Source organism: Oryctolagus cuniculus, chromosome 16 (assembly GCF_964237555.1).
Source record: "Oryctolagus cuniculus chromosome 16, mOryCun1.1, whole genome shotgun sequence".
NCBI lineage: Eukaryota > Metazoa > Chordata > Mammalia > Lagomorpha > Leporidae > Oryctolagus > Oryctolagus cuniculus.
Window position 1 is genome coordinate 32,023,377 of NC_091447.1, and position 19,401 is coordinate 32,042,777.

A 19,401-nucleotide genomic window follows, 5' to 3' on the forward strand; every position below is an offset into this window, starting at 1 on the left:
GCTTTGGATCAGTGCAGTGCACCGGTTGTAGTGGCCATTTTGGGGGTGAACCAACGGAGCGAAGACCTTTCTCTCTGTCTCTCTCTCTCACTGTCTAACTCTGTCTGTCAAAAAATTTTTTTTAAAAATCAGAGGTATGGAGCAGGTATCTGATCTAATGTGTTAAGATATCACTTGGGACATTTATATCCAGAACTGGAGAGCTCTGGCTCCTGACTCCAGTTTCCTGCTGATACAGACTCTGGGGGACAGCGGTGACAGCTGAGGTCATTGAGTTCTTGCCACCCACATGAAGGACCTGGATTGATGTCTTAGTTTCCAGCTTTGGCCACTGCAGGCATTGGACTGGGGGTGGGAGTGAGGAGAGTATTTCTTAATACTGCAGTACACAGTACAGTAACATCTCCTGTAAGTAACACGCTTACTTATAACTCACTTACTTGACAGTCTGGAAAATTCAACAAGTATCTCCAATTGGACCAAACTGAGGATTTAAGTAGAAAGACCAAACAATGTGAAGCAACTAACATACATGTCATAAACTACATACTGGACCTCATTCACCAACCCTGCAACTTTTAACTGAGATTCTACATATCCTATTTATATTTCCAAAGAATAAAATATATAACCAGAAAGTTACATATTAATTGTAATCAACACATAAAGCTCTGAAATTCATAATCATGTCTGACTTTCAAACAAATGTCATTTTTCACACCAGGGAAGTGATGATAGTCAACATTTACAGAGAAACCCTGACAATCAATCAGTAAATCAAATTCACATTTAATTCCTGGAATGATGTATAAGTGAGGACATTAGAAGTTCATAGTGTAGAAAGCCATTCATTAAGCATTTATTCAATCCTACTTTATATATAGGAATTTCAAGGTCATTAATGTTCAAATCAAATAGATAAAATCCAATTAAGGTAGCATATGAGAAAATCTATAATGGGGAGAGACAGAGAGAAAGAGAATCTTGCATCCCCTGGTCCATTGGCCAAATGCCCACAACATCTGGGGCTGGGCCAGGCAGAAGCCAGGAGCCAGAAACTCCATCTAGGTCTCCCAGAGGGGTGGCAGGAACCCAAGTACTTTGGTCATCATCTGCTGTCTTCCAGGTGCATTAGCCAGACACTAGATCACAAGAGGAAGGAAGATGTAATCCCAAGCACTCGGATACAGGATGTGGGCATCCCAAGCGGCTGCTTCATCAGCTGGCTCTCCACAATGCATGTTAAACACATTCAGGATTCTGTATACTGTGGGAGTTAAGAGGGTCAAGGTTATGTTACATTGCTTAAAAATGGTACAATATATATATATAAAGCTGCACAATTTGACTTGCCTTAATTCTTTATTTTGGAAGAGTAAGTAAAGATGATTACAATATTGAAGTTTATTGTTTTCATATAAAAACTGTCCTTAAATAATGGTTTTCTCCTACCGTACCTCATTTCCATAGGATGGTAGGGCTGGGGTTCTTCTGTGCCAGTGCACAACACATGTGGGAAAGGAAAGTGTGAGGGTGATGTGGGGAACTGGGCAGTAAGTCCTCCACACCGTTTCTCTGCCTTGGCTCCAGCACACAGGCTCATCTCTTTCCAAGGTCATCTCTGGTCTCTCCCAGTGATCTAGAATGGTCTTGCAGTGGGCATAGCAGGTGGGCAACTGAGTAGAGGATAAAACCATAGCACACCCCCGTGTGGGTGGCAATGGGGCAGTTTGAATCACAGAGGCATCTCTGGATTCTCAGGAAATGCACTGTTCTCTTCCCACGGGCCACCTATAAACACTTCTTTTTTCCAATTCCCTTGATTGTGAAATTTTGTTCAGGTTTGCATTTTTAAAACACTCCTAGAGGTTACTCATACATGCTTATATTAAGATATATTATTTTAGGTCACAACATTGGGATTAAGAAACTTCACTGTGCACTCAGCCCTGTTTTCTGTAAATTGAAGAAGTCAATGATGATATTTGCTTTTCATTAATCCATTCTCTAACTCTTTTGTCCAGGAAACCAGTATTAGAGGTAAAGGCAAGCAACCAGTACCACTGAGATAACAAGAAGGCACCACAACAGGAGAAACTGACTTCAGGAAGAAAGAGGAGGCCGGGGAGAGATGGATGCTAATGAAAACCAAATTCCTGGCTACTCTGTGGCTCTTGTACCGGTGAGGTCATCACTTCTGGTTATGGCGATGCAATTTACTGCACAACAGCTGCCATTTACAGAACAGTTCACTGCAGTTTTGCAGAGAATGGGCCCAGAGCTATCATTATTTGGTATGCATAGGTATAGGCACACACATGTATCGATTTGAGAGGAAAATAATAAAACTTCCACTTCCAGCCATAAAAATTCCCAGGGAAAATTTATTGGAAAATCCAGCCCAGCCCCAGAAATAAAGAACATATACTCACAAAATGAGTAAGTATTCCAACGTCTACGTTCAGGCATATACACTCTGAATAATGTTTTGGAGAAAAATGCATTAGGCTATATCTTAGGAAAGTATTCTGTAATGCTACTTGTCATTAAGTAAAAAAAAAAACAAAACAAAACAAAAACAGCCAAACAGATAAGACTCAGTTCCCACTGCCCACTCTACCCCCGACCATGATCATGAACAGTAGGCACACATTCCTTTTGGTTGTGCCTCCCATTTGAGGATTCCTAAGAGAGGAGGAAGTGAGGCTTGATGAACCCAAAGCAGAAGGTTAGAGTCAGGCCCACCAGGTGAACTCACAGTTCCCAGATGCAAATAGCTGAGTGACCTCAGTTCAGCCCACAGGCACTCTGAGCAACAGTTTCCTCATCCGGGAAAGTGTGCAGCCTCGAGGCGAGCCTCGGAGGCTGTCTAGTGCTCCTAAGTCAATGGTTCCTTTGGACACTGTGGCCTAACCTGGCTCCCCGCAGTGTTGCCAGCCTTGCGCCCACTATACTGTCATCTGGTGCCTGGTGCCCTGCTCTAACAGTTCCTTAAACACCTTATTTTCCCATCTGAGGACTTTTACCTGCTGCCCTTCTTGGAAAGCTCTCCGGCGCTCACCATGCTATAGGACTCAGTTTCCTGGCCAGTCCATCTGCAGTAGGCCCTCTGTGCTATTCTTTCTTGACTCCTAGATCATTTCCTTTACAGCACTGACCAGAATCCTCACAAGGTATTCTCATGTATTCCCACCTGCTTGGGGGCTTTTCCCTTTGCAAGCTTCACAAACATGCGGGTCACGGCTCTCTGATTTATTTTTGTAGCCTCCACGCCCAGCACAGTGAACAGCATGTAGTTCAACTAAGCTAAATGTTGGGGGAATGGGTAACAGATTAAAAGAAGAAGTATATAAAGCCAATTACCACATCAGAAAGTGAGTGACAGCTATCTCCTTTAGGCATGCTGTTAATGTGGTATCATTTCAAAAAGTTCATGGAAAATACAAGTATGATGTTATTTTGGTGCAAAAATCTATTTTCATAAAATGTGGAAAAGGTATATTATGAAAAAATATGCATAAATTTCAAATTGTGAGGGCCGACACTGTGCCGTGGCAAGTAAAGCTGCTGCCTGCACCCACTTCCGATCCAGCTCCTTGCTAATGCGCCTCGGAAAGCAGTGGAGGATGGCCCAAATGCTAGGAACTCTGCACCCACATGGGGACCTGGAAGAAGCTCCTGGCTTCGGATTGATACCGCTCTAGCCGTTGCAGCTATTTGAGGAGTGAAGAAGCAGATGGAAGATTCTTCTCTCTGTTTCTCTCTGCCCTCTCTCTCTAACTCTGTCTTTCAAATAAATAATCTTTTAAAAAAGTTTATCAAACTTTTTACACCAAAATTTGTACTTCTAATTACATTTTCTATGAACTTTTTTGACGTTCCCTTGTATTGCTTTCATTGCTACTTGGGGAGAAGGTCATCTTATAACTCTTAAAAGAGGGATCGGAATCTTAAAGACGCTGGTAATTTGGCACTGTATTCATCCATTCTTCATTGTGTTTCTAGGTTCATTTTTGTCTTGTTTCTCTGACATAAACTCCTGGCAATGGCACAGGAAAGAACTGGTTCCCCCCAAGTCTCAGGCAGCTCCAGCTGACTTTCCAGATACATCCAGGGTCCTACCATCACAGAGGGCTGATGCTGCACACAACACACAACCTGCCTGATCGACAGCCTCAGCTGTAACCATGGGCAACAGCAACATCAGCACTGCCCTGGCTTGTGAAGGGGAGATCTTGGCAGCTGACTCAGAAGGTGCCAAGGGTCATTTTATCTTTCCTGGCCAAGCCAGGCCTGAAACTGCTAAGAACAGGACACCATACTTGTTGTCGCCATTACAGTGAAAGTGAGAAAGCTGTAACTGAGGGAGTCATAAATGACTCCATTTACTGTTTTTTTGTTTTTTTTTTTTGGACAGGCAGAGTGGACAGTGAGAGAGAGAGAGAGAGAAAGGTCTTCCTTTTGCCGTTGGTTCACCCTCCAACGGCCACCGCACCGCGCTGATCTGATGGCAGGAGCCAGGTGCTTCTCCTGGTCTCCCATGGGGTGCAGGGCCCAAGCACTTGGGCCATCCTCCACTGCACTTCCGGGCCCCAGCAGAGAGCTGGCCTGGAAGAGGGGCAACTGGGACAGAATCCGGTGCCCCGACTGGGACTAGAACCCGGTGTGCCGGCGCCGCAAGGCGGAGGATTAGCCCATGGAGCCACGGCCCCGGCTCCATTTACTGTTGCCACAAAACTGCAGGAGGATGAGGGTCATTTTAAATCTTCCCTTCTAGCATCTGCTCAATTTCTTGGGAGAAGGTTTCAGCAGAGGTGAGCAACTTCTAATTAATGTCATTAACGGGCTTAATGAGACAGAGTGGGGGCTACAGGTGTAGTTGATAAATGTGATTCTCTTGGTCTTAGCCATGAATATCCAGTACAATGGAAAAGTTACAGCTTCTTGAGAAAGTAGGTATTTCACAACAAACTTTCCCATGAGCACGAAGTTTTGTTTTGAATAATCACCGTATTTACAAAATAAAAAGACACGTGATAGACTTCTAGACAATATTTGGCAAAAGTTTGACATAACCTATTACTATGTTTTAATATAACCATATTTTTGTGAATAAGTATTTGATTTTATGGTATTTTTACAGCAGTCTGAATTATTAAGTAAATACATAAGCTCATCTTAACATATACCATCTTAAAATAGACATTTTCTTTCTTACCCTTAATTTTGTATCCATCCTTCTGTCTCTATCCATCCATATGCGACAATATTTGAGCACATAATACAGCATTCACAGAGATTGTAACTTTTAATAATCAGAATTATTAATCTACCAGGTAGAAACTTCCTTCAACAAGGGCAGTAGTTAGAATTCTAATTGCTCATAGAAGAGATCCTTAATTAATTAATTTATTTAAGGTTCATTTGTTGAGTGGCATCAATGCGAGCAGACCCAGGTTCTGTGGGGTTGGGACAAGATGTCATATCTCTTAACATCCTGATGCTTGCAGTTTACTGAAGGGAAACAGACACAAACAACTAAACGAGTAAGGAAATAGCAGGTGCTACCATGGTGCTCTTTGAAAATACTGAACTAAGGCACAAATGGGAAGGAGACACGTATGACAGTTTTTGGAAAAGCAAATGCGTAGGGGCCGGTTCTGTGGCATAGCAGGTAAAGCCGCCACCTGTGGTGCCAGCATCCCATACGGGCACTAGTTTGTGTTCTGGCTGCTCCACTTCCGATCCAGCTCTCTGCAATGGCCTGGGAAAGCAGTAGAAGATGGCCCAAGTCCTTGGTCCCCTGCACCCATGTGGGAGATCTGGAAGAAGCACTTGGCTCCTGGCTTCAGATTGGCACAGCTCCAACCGTTGTGGCCAATTGGGGAGTGAAGACCTCTCTCTCCTTCACTCTCTCTTTCTCTCTCTCTCTGTCTCTCTCTCTCTAAGTCTGACTTTTAAATAAATAAATCTTAAAAAAAAAAGAAAAGTGAATGTGTAAATTCAATCATTAAATAACATCTTTAAAAACTTAAATGACATCATTACACTAAGCAATGCCATTATCAGCAGCAAACTAGGTATTAGAAAAAATGTAGGTGTAAAGGTCAAAGAGTTTGGGGAAAATCATCAAGCAGGGGATTGGAGTTCTGGCACTGATACCCACCAGGTACTTGACCTTTGCCAAATCATCTTGCAAAGACTCACTGTGTTTGTGTGCAAAACAGGAGTAGCATTGCTTGCTTTCCAAAAATGTTGTAGATAAAAAGAACTTACGTGCATTGGTATACTGCAGAGATTAAACCCAACTGAAATCTACCTTCTTTCTCACATCTTTCAGTCTTGAGAAAGTCAGTTTACTTTTCCAAATATCTTCATACTTCTTTCGCTTCCCTATCATCCACTGGCCCTACCACCAACTGATACTGCCGAAGTCAGTTTTAGAACTCACAAAGTGAAAGAACAGGGAGAAGCAAAGCCCCCGTGTTTTTCCATCCAAAGGCCTAGTAAGTGGTGCAAGTGATAACAATTACTATGATTATTATGTTACACATCAAGCTGATCCCATTGTGGGTTACCTCTATTACCTTCCACTCATTAGAAGTGACATGCTTCCACACATACAGCAGGTGTCAACTAAAGAGTGAGAGATCCCACTGCAAGACAGAAGATGCAATGGATGGACTCAGAGGCAAAGGAGTGAGAGCAAGATGGGCCTGGGTCTCCTGTCCCAGGTCTCCTGGAACATAACTGGTCTTTATAGTGAATCTCTTCTTCCACTTCTACTGAGATTAATGGGGCCTAGTGTAGCTTGCTGAAAACTGGGGGACAATTATTTTAAGCCAGGATGTCAGTGGTCTCTCAGGTACTGGCAGTAGCTTACCTGGACAAAGGTGAGAGGAGCCAAAGTCCATGAAGATGGGGTAAGAATAAGTCAACATAGTACTGCCATGACCATTTGTGTGCCACATTCTAACCTATGTCCTTTGAATTCTGTCAAAAAGCCAAGACAGTTGGGCACAGAACAAGAGGAAAGAAAATTTAAAGAGAAACCAGAGAAAGAGATGTCCACATGGTGATTCTGTGTGAATGCCATCGTGTGCCACATCTCTGTTTGGATGCTATGACTTGAGTCCAGCCATTAACAACCACATAATCTCATTAAGCTCAGACATGATCCCTGGCAGGCTGTGACCTGGGAATATCTGCTAGGAGTGAAGAAATCACTGGGCCCTGGTCCTGAGATTGGCACCGTTCCTTAGGGAAAGACAGGCGTGGCCACTGGTGAGGCACAGCCAGGCCATGGTAGCTCATCTGCTGCCACACCCATACTCTTAAGCATTTGACCAGAGAGGGATCTCACCCCACCACAGAGGATCCACATCAGCTTTAATAAATGCTCCTTTCCTACCACATGGCTATCTTACCTGTGGTCTACAAACTTGAAGACTGAACTTGAGAATCAAGGTAAGTTAGGTTTAAACAGCTGACTGAGGACAGCTGGACTCCAGACAAGCCCCACTCCAAAGCCTGCATTTGTGACTACAGTGGCTAACCTGGAAACACCCCAAGGCCCTTCTCCACATCCTGATTACAATCATGAATGTGATGGTTCTTTACTTCACTCCATGGTTTCACATTTTACTGATCATATGAAAAGTAGAAAGAAAAGTGGCAGAGAATCATCATATCAAAATTGGGATTTATAATATTTATAAATTTATATTTATATGTTATATATTTATAACATACTAACTAGCCTGCCAAAGAGCCTCACAGAAAAATCAAACAAGAAAAAACTGAAACTGCAAAATAGAATAGTATGGAAAAACATTATTTCTAATAAATACTGATATGTTCTTACTGCTAGTACTGTTTTTTTCTACAATGCTACAGTTTTCATAATACGAATACATACCATGGAAAACCCATCAATTTACAACTAATGCTACTGCCCATTCACAGAAACAGCCAAACAAAATCTCCTTTAGTAAACGCAAGAGTATTGAAAATAGCCTTTAGTATGGAGTTTTATAAAACAAGGACTCATCAGTGGGTTGCAAAACTACAGAAACATTGCTAATAACTGAATTATTAAATCATTAATGGAAAAATGTAGGCAAAATGAGAGAACATTTATGACCATGCTTGCTTAATTCTTTATTTTGAATAATCATTGTGAACTACTCAGTTCAAACAGTAAATGATGAGCTGACAAAGCAGTGTAAACACATCTAAATTTCATAAATGGACTTACTTGTATTCCCTACTATTGACATTACCCCAGGTTTGATCATTAGCAAGTGAGCAATATTTTCCATCAGTCATGTTTATAAAAGTCTGTATTTGGACCTTCACATGCAAGTACACACAACAGGCTTCATGGAAAGAAGGGCAAAATCCTTTCATTCCGCAGTGAAGCTGTATGGTCAAAATTCAGGCCTCTTAAACTAAACTAAAAAATATTTCATTGGGAAAAAAAGGAAACATTCGTTTGCCAGATTTCCTCTGAACACTCTGCCTTCCAATGTCATTTGCACTGAACTTCTATTAGACTAAAGATCCTGCTAACTTTTCCTTTCTCTCTCCAGTGGACTCCTTGCCCTTCATAGTTATAGGACAAGACTTTCGCCATGACTGTTGTTTATATTTCTGTTCCTGCTCTGCACGTGTGTTACGCGGCCAGCCACGGAGTCCTCATTTCTCTAGAGAACTAATATTAGTGAGAGAAGATAAGATTTGCTACATCTGCTATCTCTAAGAAGTGGATTTCATCACAACTGAATAACCACTATTTCAACATGTGGGCTTCTGACTGATGTCCACCTCCCACCCCCACACCCCCCAGAAAAAAAACATGGCCCCCAAACTGTCTTTGCATAAGTTCATTGCCATGATATTTGATCTGCATCCTGGTGCAGACGCAGTGGCATGCTGTTTTATTCTTTCTCAGAGGCACTTGGTACTGCAAATGCATCACTACAGGTGCAGTCAAGTGCTGGCATTTTATTTTTTTAAAAAAATCACATAATGGATTCAGGAAAATACATACCTGATTGCACTTGCAGATAAGTGACCATAGGAGCCACTTGCTGAAGAGCTGCTACGGGAATTATTGAGAATCGTGACCAAGGAGTTGGGAGACGTCCTTATCATGGTCTGAAGGTCAAAGCTATGATCGGACAGTGGTGATATGGACAGTGTGCGTTTTCGGCTCGGCCTGGCTGACAGCCTGGGGCTGGGGAATCTGGTGCCTGTTATACAAACAAAACAGAACCTGATTACCTGCAGTTGGACTCTATACCTGTTATTGATTGCTACTCGCCTGCGTGGAAGAAGAGAAGGATAAGAAGCCGGCAACTCATGGTGACAGGCCCCTCTCCTCCCCCTTGTGGTCTATGGGCTACAATTGAGGAAATTAGGGAGAAATATTTATCTTCCAGGGGCTTACCTCGGGGGAGCTCTGTTTATTAATGTGCAGGCAAAATGATAAATTGCTAAACAAAAGGGAGAGACTTTTATGTGTTATCCCTCTCATTTCTAGTGATTTATGAATCTGACGGCTGCTTAGATATTCCCATCATTAATTCACCACAAGTGACAAAGACAGTGGTTCCCACAGTTGCTACTCCGCCCTCCCCATCCCAACACATACCGTTTTAAGTCACCGAGCCAAAGGAAAAACAGGGAACTGAAGTATCAGAAGAAACAAAATTCAGCTCAGTGATGCCCTCATTGCCCTGTGATTTCTGCAGTTATCTACTCGACAGCATACTTAAAGCATTTCTAAAATAACTAGTGGATATATTACCCCAAACTGGTGGTTCTCAACTGGGGGCAATGTTGTCCCCCAGGGGAAATTTGGTAACATCTGGAGACGTTTCTGGTTGTCACAACGCAGGGGCACAAATGGCTTTTAGTGAGTAGAGGCCAGGGATGCTGAATATCCTACAATGCAGAGAGCAGCCTCCCACAATAAAGATGATCTCAACCCAAAAGTGTCAACATTAAAGATCTCTGGCCCCAATTCTGGATAATCTAAGAGCACACATCCCACAAAATATTTAAATCTTGGGGTGCTGTGTGTTCACAGGTTTTCCAAGGTGGAGGTAGAAACCCCAGAAAACACGGTTATGAAATGTGATGTGCCCACAAGGCATTGTAATCCTTCTCTAGCTCTTGTTTCTCCAGGAAGATTTAACAGAGGATAACATAGATTGAAGATTTTAGGCTTCAAGAAAATTCCAAGGAAGTCCTAGTCTGGAGGTTACTATTGCAAACTTAAATATTTGCCAACCCAACACAATGCTTTTTACCTGAGGAGTTGAAAATTAAATGCCCATCTGCATTCTAATTTGGAAGATAGGGGAGATGTGAAATTCAGAGCACAGGGAGGACCATGAGCCACAGATCTACTCCCATCTTTGTAAAGGTCCTATTTACATCACAGAGTTGTCAACATACATTTGATGAAACAAACAGAACAGAATCCCAGTAGATAAGAGGCAAATCAAACACTATTATTAGTATCAGGCAAAAATGGAAGCTTCTATTGCCTTATAGCATGGGTATACTTGCTTACAGGGGCACAGAAAATTGACTGTGTCCAGAAATCTAAGTAATAGGTAAGCCCTACTTATAGAAAAAAAAAAAAATCCAGGCACTTCGTCTTCAAAACATTCACTGGGAATTTAACAGAGACCTTGATACAGATAATAATCCAACATGCTTTGAGCAATTTAATGAAATGGGATACACAAATATGTAATATTTTATACTATAACACAAACTAGAAATAAGTGTCATCCATATATAAAAACTGGAAAATCAATTTGAATATGTGGTATCTATTCAAACATCTCTTTCAAGTCTATTTAATAGGAATTGCCTCATTTTGAATAGTTTTATTAACAGCCTGATTCAGGGCGCATTAGCTACCGCCACCATGAACATGTTTTTAGGTATTTAAGTCAGCATCTTTCCCTTATGGTGTCCACCTCAAACATAACTGTGTCACATTTACTCATTCTGAGAGGCTAATTTCATCATAGAGACTTTTCACTGATGACACACATGAATGACACTTACAGATATTCCAAGAAAGAAAAACAACATATTTATCGTCAATTGCATGTGATCCTGAACCACAGCCCTTCTCTGTAGGACTTAGCAATCATTGGCAGAGTCAGAAGAAACAGGGAGATCCCGGACAGTGTGCATGCCTGGACCATCTCCAAGTTTCCAAATCACTAACCAGCAGTGACGCAGAGATGAGGAGGTTATCTGATGCTCCTAGTATCACATCAAGACAGAGCTCAGGTGCCTGGCAAGACCTTCTTATCCCCATACAATGCTTCAGGTGCAACACAGCCTTTTCAGGACATCTCCTCTCTGCTTTTCCCTAAAAGATCGGCTCTTATTTAAGTAAACTTCCAACAAAATAAATAATAAGGTTTTCAGGGGCCTGTCTCTAGGATGTTCCAGGATATCATATTCTTTTATCTTCTAAAAAGGTCACTCAAATCCGAGAAGGTAGATTTAGAACCATACACAGGCTTGTTTATTCTTACGTGCTACTATAAATACTCTACCTTACATCTTGCTGAAACCCATATTTGCCCACTGCTGGCTCACTTAAAAGTCACTAGTTCATTTGAAACCAGTTCATTCAGGTTTCTGCCAAGTAGAGTACTGAAGATTTGCTAATAATCAATTGGAATGATCAGTTACATCCCAGTTTGGATCTGCCCTTGTGGGTGGCAACGTGGTAACTAAAGATCAGTGTTTCCCTCCTCCATTGGAAAAAAAATCCCCTACGACTTCACTTTCCCACTATTCATCTTCTCATATTCTATGTAAATGCTACTTCAATTATTTCAGAGGGAAGGAAGACGCTGCCCTACACTCTGTAATGTGCTCTTCCCAACCCCTAATAACCAAGCAAACAAAAGAAAGCGTTTTGGCACAGTGATTGGGAGCCCCTGTTCAGTGAGCTGCTGAGACACCAGAGGGAGAGCATTTCCAAGACAGCTCCAGGAGCAGCAGCTCAGCTCTTCCCTGATCACAGCACTTTCTGCTCACGCACAAGCCAGAGCGTTTTCATTGTTCTAGCAACACAAATATCTCCAATCTGGCTTTCTGCTAATTGTTTTGTTTCTCTACTCTAATAAAAAATTCTGACAAAGAAAAAGGAGGTTTCTTTTTATGTGATGAATGATAGGACATCTAAATTCCTACTTAATGACAATCAATTTACCATATACTCAGGCAAATTAAAATTCCTTTAATTAGTTTTTACAAAGTAAAAGGGTAGCTTCATCCTTTATTTAGATAAAAACCGCCACTGCCTGACTAAACACATTCTCATCAAATAGAGAAAGTAATGTGGGCTGACCTTCCAAGGGTTCTCTCTTATTTTAATTCTTTATTTGCGGATTTTAAATAACTAATTTGCATAATAACAGTCAACTTTTTTTTCCAACAATCGCTAATTGAAATGTGGTTATGATGAATCTGAAATGTAAGCTGTCTACCCTACAAAGACAAACAAAACCTCTGCAGAAGATTTAACGCAGTTCTTTCACTTTGTGTGTGGTAACGAGCTCCCCAATGGAAACCAGTGCAGATTATCTGTTCTTGTGGGAGACAGGAAGGTGGCTCTTGGTGGCAAGGAGACTAAGGCTCGGTCACCTTCCTCTATTCCAAATCTCAGGACTGAATTACTAGAGAGTTGACTAATGCACACTCTCTGTCATAGAAGAATCCAAACAGATTGCAGATGGAAAAGCCAAAGATCAACACTGCTAACAGCAAAAACAAACACGACTGCAAGGATACTCCCTACTCAACGTCATACTGTGCTCACTTTGGAAAGGCGTGGATTTGTTCATGTGTGACTCAGCTGATGCTCTAGGCTCACCTCCTGGCATCTTGCAAAGGGATGTGGACTTCAAAGATCCGGATAAATGAGAACTCTGGGTGTTCTGAAGAACAGCCATCATAGGCCGTCTGTCTCTGACCAAAGGAGTCATCATGTGCCTTGAGGGAGTCCAAAGTAACCGAACATGAACATGAAACCAATGATCCCATTTCCTTCCATTGCTTTTGCACTGCAAGTAGCTCTTTTTGATACAGAAACAGGTTTCTTTTTTCTAGATGTATCTATTCTGACCTCTCATGTATTCAGTAGCTATAAAGATCTTAGAGAATAGCCTCTTTTAAATGTGAAGAAAACACATAGGGCCAAATAAATCATTTGATATAAAAAATGTACATTAAAGGATTAAAAAAAAAACAACCTAATGTACATCATAAAATACGAGAAACCAAAGGGTGACCTTACAGAATCCATCCATGAATCTGATTTATTCCCTTGTTTCGTTATCACAAGAATCAGGGCAGCAGCAGTTTTGCACTCATTAAATTCACAGATACCTCCCACATCACAACTGCTCCCACCTGCCAGTTCTCTGCTGGAGCCCTCCCCCTGCCCAGCCAGACACAGTCACAGGATGGTCCAACCTGCGGCAGCTGCTTAGAGGACCCAGGGAAGCAGAGCACCAAGTACAGGTGCTGCTCCCTTCTCTGAGCTGAAAAGTCTGATCCCCGCATTCCATGTCAGCACTCTTCACCCCCTCCCCACCTCCAGGACTCCAGGGGCAGCCCAGTCACTTACTATCCATGGCATGAAGGTACTCCATGTGGATGGCTCCTGCACTGGCGGTGGCAGCCGACGGAAGGATGTCTGCATAGGGACTGCGCTGGCTGGCGAGCAGGGCCATCTGGTGATAGTACTCCGCAGGGCTGACTCCAGCATGCGGGGCTGCACAGGGACACAGAAAGGGGTGGTTACACTCGGAAGGAGATCTGCTGCCACTGCTTCTCCAAGGCCCAACTGTCTTGCATCCCAGTAAGCGGCTCTTTCTAAGTAAGGCTCACTACAAGAAGGCTCCTCTAACTCAAAGGGTGCTCTCACTGATGTCCGTTTGCTATCTTTTACTTTCAAATAAAACTGAAGGAAAGGAATACAAAACATGAACAAAGTTTATGATGTTTATCTAAAGAAACCATTAAGAATTCAAAATGATCACAATACATCTGTACATAATCAGGTTTGGCCCCCAAAATCAAGTTTCTTACAGCAAATCGCTGTATTTGCACATTTCTTACACCAGTAGACAACTCAGACAGCTAAGATATCTTAACCAGACATACTTCAAACATCTCCTGAAACTCTCTGACGAGCAAGTCTGAGTTAACTTTCACTAACACGAGGAGCCAGGGCTTAGGAGTAGGAAAAAGGGCAGCACAGTTTAACAACAAGCAGCCGAGTGATAAGCTGCAATGTCATGTTCCGTAATTTAAAAGCTCTCTCTTCCTTTTCCTCATTAGAAAATCAAAAAGAAAATACACCCATCAATCTGGAGCAATTTACCAGCAAGAGTCAGCCTTCTATGAGTGGGATAATAACTGGTTTCTACCCAGCAAGCTACGTGCAAAAGCAGCAAGAGAGTGCAGTGGTTCCAAGGGTGGCCTCCAGATACACAGAGATCTGTCTGGATTCAAACTGGCTTCATGAGGTTGTGCAGGAATCAAAATCAGAAGAGATGCAGGGAAAGTCCTTAGCACATAGCAGTTGATCACTTAAAGCTAATCTTACAAATATTATCTGGAACATCAGTGTTCCAGCAGGCCTGTGGGTGTTTCAGATGTTTCTCCCATGATACATGGCAAGGATACAGATATTAAAAAAGGAAACTTAAGACAATAAGAGAGAAATATTAGTGATGTTGCTCTATTTGATCAGCTGTTGACTGCATACTTAAAGAGGCGGGAAAAGGAAGGCAGGTCAACCGAGGAATGTTTTATTCATACTCAACATCAAGTGCTATCGAAAGTGGGTGCTAAGTATGCTTTTCAGATCAACTAATGGTGCCACTAACCAATGGCCCAAATAGCTTTCTGCTAGCTGGGCAGAACTCCAAATCCAGTTTTAGCTGGCCTCCCTGCCTCTCTACCTGGTCTCCTTGTCATTTTCACCAATTCCCAAGTTTTCCATGGGGAGAACTCCATTTCTACCACTGCAAAACCAGGTCTGAAACAGAAGAATAAACTTGACTCTCTTATAGTTGTATTATTAAAATGGGAATTTTGTGTAAGTAGCAAAACTTATTCCTTTAGTATCTTATAATTGTATCCACTGCATTGAATCAGAAGAAGGAAAAAAGAAGTTATTGCTGGAAGAAGTTATTCCTGGAAATACAACTGAATGGGTGTCTCCCCAGAAACTTCATGAACTTCACACGGTGCAGGACCAGCTTCAGGAAACAGCCTCTGTGAAGAATGTGGAGGGTGCCTGGAAGTCGGGTGGCCTCACTAGTCAGTGAAACGAAGTGCATGTTGTTTCTTTTGTTCTGAAACAAGCAGCAACATCTTGTGATCTGTTGCAAAGAACTCATAACCTGCTACCTGCAATTAATAAGACTTATGCAATTCTGGTCTTAATTCAGATCCCAGCAATTGTGGGCAAGTGAATTTGTATATGCATGCATGAGAGGGGAAGTCATTTCCTGAATCAAAGGAATGGGTTATAACTTGACAGGAGGGGAACACAGAGCTCCAATTAAAAAGAGTTATATGAAATGCAATTAATTGTGAGGCTAATGGAACCAACAGGAATATGATCCTTGGGAACCTAAAATGACTATCCAGTATTATAGAAATAAAGTCTAAGTTTCTTTTCATTCCCACCATATTCCTCTTAGATTCTTCATTTGGCATGGCCAAGGACAGAAGCACATGCAACAGGTCCACATCATGATGTTTTTTTTAGACCTTGCTACCCAGAGTGTGGTCTATGGACCAAAAGACCTGACGTCACTCGGTAGAATTTCAGAAGTGCAGAATTACAGGGCACACCATGCCCACTCAGTACAGAACTGCATTTTGTCAGGCTCCCCAGATAAGGCATCTGCACATAAGAGCTGTGAAGCATTGCTCTATTATACACACCGTATAAATGTGCCTCTCAGAAGACACACAGAACAGAACAGTATTCAGGATGTGGGGAGAAGAGTGCTCAGGTTATTCCTGCACGTGTGTGAAGGGCTGCAGGGCCAGTCTAACTGGATGTGGGGTAGCAGAACAGAACAACGATGAAGACACTGTGTTTGCGAGTCAGTAGATCTAGATCTGAGTTCCTCCTCTGCCACTGACTGACAATGGGATCACCGACCAGGGTGCAATTTCCTAGACCCCTCTGCACATGGCTACCCTTAACTCAAAATGCAGATATACATTGGTCATCACTAATCTGAAAATCTGAAACCTGAAATGCTCAGATGTCCAAAACACTACTTGACTTTACAAGTGGAAAATTCCAAACTTGACCTCATGTGACAGGTTGCAGTTCAAATGCAGAAATTAAAGACATTGTATGAAATTATCTTCAGAGAATATGTATATGGTATATATGAAAAATACATTAATCTATGGGCCTCATTCCCAAGATATCTTATTATGTTTGTGTGAATATTCCAAACTCTGAAGGAATCCAAAACCAGAAACACTTCGGGACCCAAGGATTCCAGATGAGGGATACTAAACCTGCATTGACACCACCTGCACAGAGGCGTTGGACACTGCTAGAAAACCAGGCACTCAAAGCACGCAGCCCAGTATCCGGAGTATGGGAGACACCCACTGAACGGAAGATGTTCAGTGAGTTACGTGGTGTCCTAGGTGAGGTGTGGGGAGGCGGTGGTGGGACCTGTGGAAGCAGAAGCAGAAGCAGTCTGAGACTTACCATCTGTAGGGCTCAGCCCCCGGGCTGCCGAGATCATGGAGAGGGAGGGGCTGCTGTGCAGGGACCGGATGTAGTCCATATAAGGGTTAATGTAGGGATGTGGCGGGCTGAAGGGAGATTCAGAGGCTGCAGGGTTCCGATGTGGGGAGATCCTAATGAAGGGCAGGTCTGAATACGTCGGGCTACTAGATAAGGCAGAAGGCCTGGGGACAGAGAAAACCAGACACAAGAGGTACACGTGAGACACGAATCTCCATGGGCAAAGCATGTCTGCAAAAGAAAATAAGGTTGTACGTGAACTCAAAGTGTTTTAGCAGGAAAATACAGGGCATACACTTGTATGCAGGAATTCCAAGCATTTTTTGTAACAAAATACACTTATCTTTTAATTCCATTTTCCACAACTTTTGAATGTACCTTCACATATTTCCAGTTAGACTTCCTTAAAATCAGGATGCTATAAAGCAGGCAGAACATTACTATGCAGTTATATGGATAAAGAACACTGACTTCGAGAAAATTCCTTGCACTCCAATTATGGGGAGATACAGGTTCACCTTTGAGTCTCCTAAGGAGAAGAAACTAAGACAACTTCCAGTGCTTGCTACCACTCAGTATAATACCATTTGACCCAGACATTAAGTTATCATTTAAAACTTACCCCTTATTGTCATGAAGTTTCATAAAAATAGAAACAAAGAAAGAATGCAGCCTCAAATCCTTCTTGGTCTGCCCATAAAGAAGAGAGATGACTAACTTCAGAAGTCTGTAATTACAAATGTGAACTCAGCCCCCCAGATATCCATGCACATGCTGGACTTCCAACAGTCTGGCTGTGCTGAGTGAAGCCAACTTCACAGATCTGGGCTGCACTGATGAGAAGGCAGCACTTGTACCCGCCTTCGGCTCTGCCTGTTTTTCATGAGCATCCCCATAACCATGTCCAGGGAGCAATGAATAACTACTCTTGAGGTCTGAAAGTTGGCAAAGAAGGGTGTTTTTAATAAGCTCATGGCTTGGTTATAATGTGCCGAGAGAGAGAGAAGGTACGCTTTTGGCTAATGGAAATAAGTGCTAAATTGTACCTTGTGTCTGTCATATCCTGATCAACTCTTTGATCTTCCTTCACTTGTCCGACATCCTGCAGCCACTGCTGAAGTCCCTGGGGACAGCCATTTCTAGACTGTAACACCATTGCTGTCTTGTTCCTTCTCTAATAGAAAATGTTTTGTGTGGATAATCCAGTGAACTGGCTGTGACAAGTTAAACACTGGCACTCTCTTTCTCATTCACAGAGGGTACGGCCATAGAAAGGAGAGGGTCTGATGGAGACAGATCAACTGAGCAGGGCAAATTCCTCTTATGCCACTGGCTTTTAGGTCTGACACGAAAGGGAGGGTGAGACGCATTTTCTCCTTGCAAACCCAACACATGGAGGGCTGGGCCCTGGACCCATCACTCTGTCAGAATATAATCTTGGTAGAAGCCAGCTCTTCTGAGTGCAAAGTGCAGGCACTGAAATGAATGAACCCCAAGATCAGATAACAAATTTCCTCTCACTAGAAAATAAAGGAGGTTGAAATATGGAGGGGGAGTGGATTTTCTCACCCTCTCCTTTTTACTCTTTTTTCATTTTGATTAAAAAAAAAAAAAAAAAAAAAAAAAAGAGGCCCTTAGGCCCTTTCTTTGTTACTCACACGCTACTTCCAGTGAAGTAAAATAAGAATCCAGAGTTTTCTAAATTTACATGTGGGAAGAATAAGAACTCACCACCTGAAAAGTTATTTCTTGTCAAAACAATGGGAGGCTTTCTACTCATTTAGAAATTAGAAAACTTACTTGTGTTTAACTAGAAATCAGCACAACCCATCCTTTATTTTAGCTTTTTTTCCCTACAAAACATGTTAGCTTGTGCCAAGGGTTAAAGTATCCATTCAACTCTGAACCGATTTGCCCTTGCTGAAGTCTTCAACTCCACTTAGACCTGTCTACTACCTTACAGGCTACACGGGGTGCTCAAACTCTACTTGGAAAGACAACTAAACCTTCCCATCTGACTCAAAATAATTCTCACAAGCACAAGCTTATTTATAGGCTTATAGTGAGATGTCAGCACAGCAGAAGTGTACAGGAACAGACATTTCAAGAAGTTCACAAAATGACACCTCAGACAAATTTTTGCTTGTGATCTACAGAAACAAGGACTAGATAATATAAACTACAAATAATGAAGACCATGCATTTCTTACTGTTATTATTTAGACAGAAATTATAACATTGAAGCTCATTTCTTTTTAGCCCAAACATTTAATTGCCTGGATGTACAATAGTTGATTTATCCATTCATACACTGAAGGAAAATCTGGTTGCTTCAAGATTTGTTAAGATTTATTTATCTATTTGAATGGCAAAGTGAGTGGGAGAGAGAGAGAGGGAGAGGGAGAGGGAGAGAGAGAGATGTTCCTTTGAGAGGGAGAGAGAGATGTTCCATTCATTGGCTCACTCCCTCAAAAATGGCTGCAATGGCCTGGGTGGGTCCAGGCGGAAGCCAGGAGCCACGCACGAGCCAGGAACTCCATGCAGGTCTCCCATGTGGG

At 42.2% G+C, this 19,401-nt stretch overlaps 1 protein-coding gene across 2 annotated transcripts in view; it reads right to left on the reverse strand.

Moving 5' to 3' along the window:
- The window catches only part of GLI3 (GLI family zinc finger 3), a 278,933-nt gene that overhangs the window by 71,283 nt on the left and 188,249 nt on the right, over positions 1-19,401 (reverse strand). For both annotated transcript variants that reach the window (XM_002713771.5, XM_070059772.1), the window contains 3 exons: positions 16,805-17,007; positions 13,676-13,822; positions 9,053-9,254 (listed from right to left, as the gene is read on the reverse strand). In XM_002713771.5, the coding sequence (XP_002713817.2) occupies positions 9,053-9,254; positions 13,676-13,822; positions 16,805-17,007 (552 nt within the window). The remainder of the gene's footprint in view (positions 1-9,052; positions 9,255-13,675; positions 13,823-16,804; positions 17,008-19,401) is intronic.